We start from the raw sequence: 9805 nt of genomic DNA on the forward strand, positions 1-9805 counted from the left end.
CATTCAATTTACGCATGGTGACCAAGAAATTAGAGAATGTTTAGCTGTCCTTTTGTATAACTTATTTCATAATAAATCATGCTGGTTGTCGATCCATTACAACTGCAGCCAAACTTTGGTTAGGCTACGACCGAACAAAAGCAAGTAAGCCTCACGCCCTAATACTGTGCTCATTAATATTCAAATTAATTGCCGAACAAAGAGGTCCTTCTGTAAGCTCAACCTTGCTGTCTAGTGCCTCCGTCCAGGACCCTCTGATGGCGCCAAGAATCCCGCAGTGCTGCTGACTTGGCGGCTGCTGCGTCAACATAGCTTCCACTCAAATTGGGAGCTTTCACTCAAAGCCCCCGACTCGGAGGTTTCTTCTAGTGGCTGATGCTCCGCGAATTGAATTCAATTCAATTTAGTTCCGAAACGCCGCTCACAATGAAAAGTCGCTGAATTTGCTCTGTTCGTTACAGAAATTTGAAAAAAAAAACAGAGGCAAAGTGAAGTAATCAGGTCTATAAAGAATTTGTTTCGTACTCTCGGTGCGTATAATCACTTTATTATGCCTGGTTTGATGTGTAATCGGAATCCGGTTGTGTTTTTGAAAAAACCCATTTGTTTACTGCGGAAATAGAAGAACTTGATAAAAATATACAAAAAACATTCTCGACGCCCTGAGCTATATTCGCCCCTCAATATATATGCAAATACGTATTTAGTTGGCTTTCCGTTCGTTGTGGTTTTTGTGTGTGAATATTAAATGAAAGGAATTTTAGCTCTGACAAGCTATCTAAATATTTTCAAATAAATGCATAATTTTCAAATAATTGCAAAAGCTACAAATGTTTTCATAAAACGTTTGTGCTATAAGAGCAAACGAAGAAATTGAAAGATTGAAAATAAAAAATGTTGGACTATTTATAGCAAAGTGAAAAGCCGAAAAGGCTTTTATATAAAATAAAATGCAAATGAAAAGATATAAATAAGACCTGAAAGTGACTTTTAATTTATCCATAAAACCATCTCGATAGCTGCACTTTTAATTGAGCACCAACTCTTTATTTCAGATGCACACATATTTCTCCCAAAACCAAACATCATAAATAACCTACACTCTGCATATACACACCACAAGTGAGACCAGAACTTAAACGATGAGGTGATGCAACAATTAATTTATTTATTTACCATTTATTTAAGCACATTTACACAATACAAAAGACATGAGGCACTCAAGTATTCCGCACATATAAAGTAACAACATATCGTGACTACGTCATCGCCCAGAAACCTGAACACCAAAAAAAAAATTCGAGAATTTGAGCAAAACAAAAGTAAAAACCGTGTTCAGTTCAAGTTCTTGGCAATGGGAAGTCTCCCCATCTTTTTGAAGGCAGACAAGCTTTGGCAGCCAGTCTAGAATTAAGACCCTCTCTCGTATTCGGGTTTTACGCTTACTCTCCTCCCATATATACGATACTTTATATATATATATATTTTGGATGCCTTTTGGGGCAGAAGGTCGGTGGCGACTCAACAGGTGCCCAGCAGCTCCGAACGGAACAGAGTGTAACAATTCCCCAGCAGTTAAAGTTGAATTAGCAAACTCGTAACCGGAGAGGACCACCCTGCTTGTCAGCGAGCAAAGCCCCTCTTTTAGCCACTTCAAGAATTCAGCTTAGTGAACATTTTTGGTCTCCTTTGTTGTAAACAGCATACAAAGCGTAAAACGCTGAGGTTGTAAATCTCTTGAAAAGTTTGGTTTGGCCGATTATTCAAGTCAAGGTTACATATAAAATTTGTATGTGCTGCTAAAAGAAAATTACGGCTATATTATAATGAGTCCCCAAAGCCACCGCATAAAAACAAATGAAAGGTAAACAATGGGAAATGTTCTGGGAAATTTGAATAAAGTCAACAGATGCTAAGCGTTGAATAATTAAAAGAGACGGAAAAATAAAAGAAAAGTTTATTGAAAATGAATAATACACTTGGAATACTGAAAATTTAGAAAATATATAATTTAGAGAATTTTTAAACTTTTCTATAATAAGTTTATTGACCACCAAACATTACAAAGTTGTGAAGCTTGTGTGTATAAAAATGGGACAATAAATTGTGTAGCTAAGCAGGTTGGGATTCTTTCTTGAATTTGTTAGAAAAAAGAAAAAAATGCGAAAGACAAAAACTACAGAAGTTTTCTTTAATCAACTTTAAGCAGGTCACTTGATACTCTTATGCTTTCTTTTGTGTAATACAAACTTCGCAAACAAGTTGAGCTACCCTTGATGGAAATGAAAGCTATTTTGTGTATCCACTCAACAGGTAACTCGGTGGGTGGTGAGCGCCACCAGAAAACTCGTAAAACTGTGTCAGTTTACCCCACCCACTTGTCGTATGAGCAATGCGAGACTCTATTAAAGAAATGAAAAATTAAGCTACGTAAATAAACAAAGTGTTCGTAAACGTTTGTAGGTATATTGTACATTATGAAGAGTATATGGAGTGTAGAGAGGCAGCGATGCATTCCAAGATCACATTGCTAGCTAATAGCACAATATAGTATGACATCATCATTATCATGAGCATTGGGTTCGACGCCGGCATCTTAGCCGGCAAACGCTAATGAGTCAGCTGCCGTGAGCTTTACAATCGGAAATATCTGGTAGAGATGCTCATGATCGTGTTCGTTCATCTTTTGCAGCGATAGCAGCCCGTCGGTGCCCTTGGCGGAGTTCATAAGCCCACCCGATCCCACTGCGGACGAACCCTTTGTGCCCCTGGTGGAGCCCAAAAAGATGAGCGAAACCCCAGTGGTGGCGCCTGCCACGCCCACCGGCAACGGCACGCCCACCCAGGCGGCAAACGGCAATTCAACGGTGGTGGCCACAAAACCTGCCGGCGATGATAACAGCATTTTCTCCGTCTTCTACACGCTGGGCAAGAAGGTGGCCATCGTGGGTTCCATCTATCTGGTGGGCTACATGGGCTGGTCGGTGGCCTGGCTGATAGCTCCGGTCATCCTCTCGGTGGCCCGTGACCAATTGGCCAAAACCTCGGAGAAGAAGCGCGACATCGCCAAGGCCTCGGCCATCGCCTCCGAAAAGGATGTGATCCTGGCCAGAATCGACGAACTGCCCGCTTGGGTATACTTCCCCGACGTGGAGCGATGCGAGTGGCTGAATAAGGTATGATTTTCAATAATTTCATCAAAAATAAAAATTAACAAGAAAAAAAAATCAAAATTGAGGGGCTGCAAACTCATGTGATAAAGAAAATTATATAATAACATATTAAGTAAATAAAGCTAATAAAATAATAATTTGAGAAAAAGGCTTTTGATGTATGTAATGCAAATATAAAATATAGGAAGGACAGTTTTTGTTTATTTCTACTACTATTAGTTTAAGGAATCCATATATTACATTTGTTATTAAGATTAAGAATTACATAATGTTACAACCGATTTTATATTCTATTTGCAGATACTAAAGCAAGTGTGGCCGAATGCCAATCACTTTGCTCGCACTTTGGTGAAGGAAACCATTGAGCCCAATGTGGCACTGGCCCTGGCTAACTACAAGATGAATGGATTCCGGTTCGATCGGATAATTCTGGGCACCATTCCACCTCGCATTGGTGGTGTGAAAATCTACGACAAGAATGTGGATCGCAATGAGATCATCATGGATCTGGATCTGTTTTATGCCAGCGATTGCGACATCAATTTCTATTTGGGTGGTATGAAGGGTGGTATCAAGGACTTCCAGATCCATGGTTGGGTGCGAGTCGTGATGAAGCCTTTGATCCGATCGATGCCTCTGGTTGGTGGACTGCAGATATTCTTCCTAAATAATCCGAATATCGACTTCAATTTGGTGGGAGTGATCGATTTCATGGACATGCCGGGACTAAGCGACTTGCTGAGAAGGATCATTGTGGAGCAGATTGGCAATGTGATGGTGTTGCCCAATAAACTGCCCATTTCACTAAGCGAAGAGGTTTCGGCGGTGGCCCTGAAGATGCCTGAACCAGAGGTGGGTTAAAAATAATATACATATTGCACATAAGGATAAGGATAATAACGCTAAAGTGATCACAATATAAGGATAATCTATTTATAAGAGATTTTTGAGTAGTTGATAATCATGAATACAAAATAATACTATTTCAGGGCATCCTGCGCATTCACGTGGTTGAGGCTAAGGACTTGATGAAGAAGGACATTAGTGTGCTGGGCAAGGGCAAGTCCGATCCGTATGCCATCATCAATGTGGGCGCCCAGGAGTTCAAGACCCAGATTATAGACAACAACGTGAATCCCAAGTGGGACTACTGGTGTGAGGTACGTATTCTCTGGGAGATTCCCTCGAGGATCCCGAGATCCCATGAGCTTGTTGCGTTGCTTTTTGTAGTCTGCTGATGTTGTCAATCGATTGCTGCATGATACAATTCAACACAAGTCCACAGATTCTTGCATAGTTTGTTGTTTTGCCTTTCTGTTATTTCCATTTTGATTTTCCATTCTTTTATCACTCGATTACTTTGTTTGGCGCCTAAATGCAGGCAACTGTTTTTATTGAAATGGGTCAATTTGTCGAGATTCAATTGAAGGACTCGGATGATTCCAAGAAAGACGAGAACCTGGGCAGGTAAGCAACATTTTCATTTTTCTTTTTTGAGTTAGCACACCAACACCCAACTGCACCCCCTCGAAACCCCAGTGAGTAACGTTTGTTGATTGAATTGAGAGCTCTTTTTTGCATGACGCCGCCCAAACTGAGAATTGACAGGCTATATTCCCTGTTTTTTCGCTTTCCGTCCCGTTTCGTTTCGCTCTGCTCTATGGATTAAATACTATTTTCTCTACCTTCTACCACCCAAAACACTCACACATTTGTTTTTCTAGGCGTGTATTTTTACCACCATAGGCCACTATATTGGGTTTTCTTTGTGGGACTATGATCAGACAATGCCAGGTGTACAGAGCGATGATGTATTGGGCAGGTTGTATTGCCGCATGAAACTGCATTCACAATTCGTTTGTTTGTTCTCTCTTGGTTTTTCGTGTTTCTTGATTTTTATTTACCTTCTGAATAAGTTTACTAACAAGCACTGAGAAAATATAGCCTATGAAAAAGTTATTGGGAAATTCGGATGACCTAAATAACTTGGTTGGAATATAAATTGATTGAAATATAACATTTTGGAACTTATAAGCTAAACCTTAGAGGCATCCGTAGATTTTGTATATTAACATAATTTACCAATCACTAAAAATATAGAAAAACTTTGTAGATATTTAACACAAAAAAAAAACATTTAATTCAAATTAGAATCAATAGTATGATTCCGATCCTATCTTGAAACGAAAACATACCTTTAAAAAACTCTTTGCTGATATATTAATATAATAATTTATTGGAATTCAAGTTATTTTTAATGTATTAGGAATATATTTTACCTTAAAACTGAAATTTGGTAGTTATTTGTTGTGGTGTAAATAAAACTACATTCCTTGTTTGTCAATCTGCAATCGATCTAAAATATAGCACTTAAATAAGAGTACTAAATATAGTCTCATCACTTTTGCAAACCCGACTAAGTAGACACTAATTGACTTGAAAGAACTAATTTGCATGCCTTTTGACACTTGTTTTTGACACACAAGCAGAAGCTGGAGCACTTTGAACCACAGACACACATTAAAGCCAGAACCACCAGCATGCCAATGACCAATTTCTGTAGTTAGATTGGACCATGTAAATAACTCCCGTTGAGACCATAGTTTATGTAGATTTTGCGCCAAAACTAACAATTAATAATACGAAAATGTCTTTTACCCTGCTTTTGGTTCGAACGATGAATGGAGCAGGCTGTGGTCGAGGTCTCGCAGCATGCCATACTCGTGCTCAGACTTTTTGACTGGGACCGTACTAGTGATGACGAGTCGCTCGGCAGGTTAGGCAACCATCTATTGATTGATTGATTGAACACGAACGAGCACCCACTACAAAAGACGTGACCCACTTATGTATATCCCAAGAACATAGAACAAGATACCCAAACCAGTTTGATTTTAAAGGGGTCCCGCTAAAAGTTTAACAGTTTTATTTTCGTTTGATTTTAATTGATTTAAACTTAATGTTTCCATAAACTAATTCCATATTTTACCTACCCAAAACAGAGCCAGCATCGACATTGCCAGTGTTATCAAGAAAGGCGTTGTGGATAGTGTGAGTAAAGTGAGATTTCCCGTCTATATCCTTAGTAACTCCTTTGATTTATCACACAGTGGCTAACCTTGGAAGATGCCAAGCACGGACTGCTTCATGTCCGTCTGCAGTGGTATAAACTCACTGCCAATCCCAATGATCTTCAGCAGATCCTTCTGGAAACTCAACTACTACGTGTGACCACCATGAGCTCGGCGGTTCTCAGCGTTTTTATCGATTCAGCCAGGCATTTAAAAGTGGGTTTATCAACTATTGATTTATAATTATTAAATTAAATCTCCACCAATAGCAAGCTCGGTCCAGCTCAAAACCCGACCCTTATCTGGTGTGCAGTGTCAACAAACAGAAACAGCAGACTGCCATGATAATGCGGGACGATTCTCCCGTTTGGGAGCAGGGCTTCACCTTCCTGGTCAGCAATCCCGATAACGAGAGCCTGATCATTAAGATCTACGACCAAAAGACCGGAAACGATATCGGTCAATACACCTACTCTCTGAGCACTCTGCTCAAACAGTTCAACATGGAGGTGATCCAGCAACCCTTCCAGCTGCAAAAATCTGGTCCAGAATCGAAACTCTTTATGTCGCTCTCATTGCGGATACTGCAACCGGGTGAAATTGACAAGGAATCGGATGCTTTGGAACAGGTGGCGGCCCTAACTCGCAGCAGTTCTGTTAAAACACCAGATGTGGCTGCTGTGGCACCGCCAGCATTTAAGGTAGGTCATTTCATCCATATCTAAATTGACCCTTACTAAAGTACTGCATTAAAAAAGATTAAACTAATATGTGATAAAATTGAGCCAGCACTCATAGGTTTTAAAAATAATAACACTATATATATTGTATATATATAGGTAAATAATTTGCTGCCATCTAATCAATTTTATACAATAACTTTAGCTCACTTTTTTTCAACGTCCTCGATAGTATAGTGGTTAGTATCCCCGCCTGTCACGCGGGAGACCGGGGTTCAATTCCCCGTCGGGGAGAATCGAAGATTCTTTTTTTTTGTTTTCATTTTTTTGGGTTTTATCTTTTTTTTAATATATAGATTTTCTTTAATTTATTATTAAAAATTCTCGATTAATTAATGCATATATTTTAATAGGGTTCTTTTTAAGATTTAAATACAACAAACCATAACAATATCATATTAAATTAAATAAAATAAGAAATATATTTATTAGTTGTATCCATAAAGTATAATGGTAAAAATATTTAGGTCAAGATACAAAAAGAAGTACATATAAAACCAATGATAAATTTGTTAAGTTGCAATTATTTTATATTATATTTATTTATGCCTCTAGGAATCCCAGGTAACCAGCAAGCGTTTGTCCGCCGAATCGCCCATCAGTGAGGAGGATTCTGTGGTGGTTACAAAAGTCTCCCCTGCCATGTCGCAGTCTACCTCCAGCGAAAAGCCCATTAGCGAACTGGCCGCCTCCGTGCTGACCCACCGCTTCCCGGATTCCACATCCTCTCCTGGTGAACACGGCCTGGGACGGATGCAGCTGTCGATCCGCTACAGCGCCCAGCGCCAGAAACTGGACGTGACCATACACAAGATCCAGAAGATTCCGCTGCGCGATCCCACCAACATCCCCGATCCGTATGTGAAGCTCTACCTGCTGCCGGGCCGCAGTAAGGAGTCCAAGCGGAAGACTGGCGTGATCAAGGACAACTGCAATCCAGTTTACGATGCCTCCTTTGAGTACCTGATTTCCATAGCCGAGCTCAGGCAGACGGAACTCGAGGTGACGGTTTGCACTCAAAAGGGATTTTTATCCGGCGGCAGTCCCATCATTGGCATGGTAAGCACCCAAAAGCAACCCCTAACATTAAGAACTCCGAAGGATTTCCACATTCCTGTAATTCCCAAGTCCTTGTTCTGTATGGCCTGCATATAAATAGGAAAGGTACTCGGTTGAACTTCGTTCTTGCTTCGGCAGAACATATACTAAAATTGGAACGATACAGAGAAGATTAGCATGGCCCCTGCGCAAGGATGACACGCAAAATCGTGAAGCGTTCCACATTTTTTTGCTGGCTTAACATTCGTTTTATGTTGTTTACTTTCAGCTGAAATTACCTCTGGACGATCCCGAGATTACCACACCAGCTGGCTTGAATTCTTGGTTCGACTTGCAGCCTGAAATACGGCACGATTAGGATATCCGAGGTCGAACGAATGCCGAGTCTCATTACAGCACAATCAACTCAAGAACAACTTAACACTTTTTTACCAATCGCACTTAAAGCCTTTTGTATTTGTTATGTGTATTGTATACTTCATTTGGAAAAGCCCTGGTTGGTCTCAGTTGCCCTTAACCAAAACCAAGCAAAACTCTTTTAGTCGTGCCTCTATATTTAAAACTATCAATTTGTTGTAGTCAGATAAAACGAACTGTGTTTTCAAATAAAAAATTTAAAATAAAATACTTTTTGGCATTTATTTAATTAGGGAATCAAAGATTAAATATTTGTTGTTCTGAATACTTTATTCGAAGCGCATTATTTCAAGCCGGCTTTAAGCCACGTACCTCTTGTAACAATTCTCAACTACGTTTTCCTCAGATCCTTTGTATAAATATGTAGTTTTTCAACCCTACTTTGTTCTTGCTTCGGCAGAACATATACTAAAATTGGAACGATACAGAGAAGATTAGCATGGCCCCTGCGCAAGGATGACACGCAAAATCGTGAAGCGTTCCACATTTTTTTGTTTGGGTCTTTTACATTTAGTTTCCATAAATATTTTGAGCAGAGGGTAACTCGCAATACCAGCAATCAAATTTTAATTTTTTTTTTAAAGTTTGTGGGTTCGAAAAAGTTAAAATTATTTTGTAATGCGTAAAAACATTTAAGACATTATCGCAAATCACGAAGTTTTTTCACTTTTGCTATGTTTGCATATTAAACCAGTTTTTCCAGTTCAAAAATAATTATAAATGGTTTTGTTTACTCGGCAATGTAGCCTTAATGCATATTTTATTGAAAATTTCAAGCAGATATCTCGCAATTTCATAATTTTAAAATAATTTTCCATGATATATTTATTTGTTAGCAATTGACTGTGAAAGGTGTTTAAAGAGTGCTAATTGTTTTCTTATACAGAAATCTTGATTTGTTAATTTTTCAAACTGGTGTTAAATTAATGTTTCCAGTTTAAAGATAAATAGGTTTTACAAAAATTATGCAATGGATCATAAAATACAAAATAAATAAAAAACTGCATTAAATATTTTTCTTATTATAGTTTCTTTCTTTAATTTATCTGAAAATTCTACAATTATTTGACATTTGATGTAAACAAAAAATAGGGCGCCATCTAGTTTAGTTAAATAGCGAAACTATTGAAATACCACCGCAAGAGGGCGCTGGCAAGGTATACAGATTTTTATAATTCCCAAGTTCTTATTCATTGATATGTTCGTATATATAGGTGCTTTTTCGTTTGAACTACGTTCTTGCTTCGGCAGAACATATACTAAAATTGGAACGATACAGAGAAGATTAGCATGGCCCCTGCGCAAGGATGACACGCAAAATCGTGAAGCGTTCCACATTTTTTTG

The 9805-nt window shown here is 38.8% G+C and overlaps 1 protein-coding gene and 4 non-coding genes across 12 annotated transcripts; all 5 read left to right on the forward strand.

Moving 5' to 3' along the window:
* The first annotated feature begins 390 nt into the window (after positions 1 to 390).
* LOC128259572 (extended synaptotagmin-2-B) lies at positions 391 to 8662 on the forward strand. 8 transcript variants are annotated; one of them, XM_052992089.1, is made up of 11 exons: positions 392 to 530; positions 1056 to 1147; positions 2693 to 3176; positions 3474 to 4025; positions 4163 to 4333; positions 4555 to 4640; positions 6176 to 6224; positions 6284 to 6460; positions 6514 to 6945; positions 7540 to 8043; positions 8312 to 8662. In XM_052992089.1, the coding sequence occupies exons 2-11, from the start codon at positions 1143 to 1145 to the stop codon at positions 8399 to 8401; spliced, it is 2550 nt and encodes an 849-aa protein (XP_052848049.1). In that variant the 5' UTR covers positions 392 to 530; positions 1056 to 1142; the 3' UTR covers positions 8402 to 8662. The 8 variants fall into 8 exon arrangements, with proteins under 8 accessions (XP_052848069.1, XP_052848078.1, XP_052848086.1 ...); XM_052992077.1 differs by lacking the exon at positions 4555 to 4640 and adding an exon at positions 4898 to 4995; XM_052992098.1 differs by lacking the exons at positions 1056 to 1147; positions 4555 to 4640 and adding an exon at positions 4898 to 4995.
* Trnad-guc (transfer RNA aspartic acid (anticodon GUC)) lies at positions 7147 to 7218 on the forward strand. The gene has a single exon. It is a non-coding gene; the product is annotated as a tRNA-Asp (tRNA).
* Positions 8166 to 8272, forward strand: LOC128252989 (U6 spliceosomal RNA). The gene has a single exon (XR_008267364.1). It is a non-coding gene; the product is annotated as a U6 spliceosomal RNA (small nuclear RNA).
* Positions 8663 to 8844: 182 nt separating the features above from the next.
* LOC128252990 (U6 spliceosomal RNA) lies at positions 8845 to 8951 on the forward strand. The gene has a single exon (XR_008267365.1). It is a non-coding gene; the product is annotated as a U6 spliceosomal RNA (small nuclear RNA).
* A 744-nt stretch (positions 8952 to 9695) lies between these two features.
* On the forward strand, positions 9696 to 9802 carry LOC128252991 (U6 spliceosomal RNA). Its single transcript, XR_008267366.1, has one exon. It is a non-coding gene; the product is annotated as a U6 spliceosomal RNA (small nuclear RNA).
* The last annotated feature ends 3 nt before the right edge of the window (positions 9803 to 9805 follow it).

The sequence above is a fragment of the Drosophila gunungcola genome, chromosome 3R (assembly GCF_025200985.1).
Source record: "Drosophila gunungcola strain Sukarami chromosome 3R, Dgunungcola_SK_2, whole genome shotgun sequence".
NCBI classification, from domain to species: Eukaryota; Metazoa; Arthropoda; class Insecta; order Diptera; family Drosophilidae; genus Drosophila; species Drosophila gunungcola.

Excerpts from the sequence above, each read along its gene's own strand:
- LOC128259572 (XM_052992077.1), top strand. Across the intron at positions 4,334-4,897 it reads AGTGGGACTACTGGTGTGAG|GCGTGTATTTTTACCACCAT; the intron begins GTACGTATTCTC and ends TTGTTTTTCTAG. Across the intron at positions 6,946-7,539 it reads TGGCACCGCCAGCATTTAAG|GAATCCCAGGTAACCAGCAA; the intron begins GTAGGTCATTTC and ends TTATGCCTCTAG.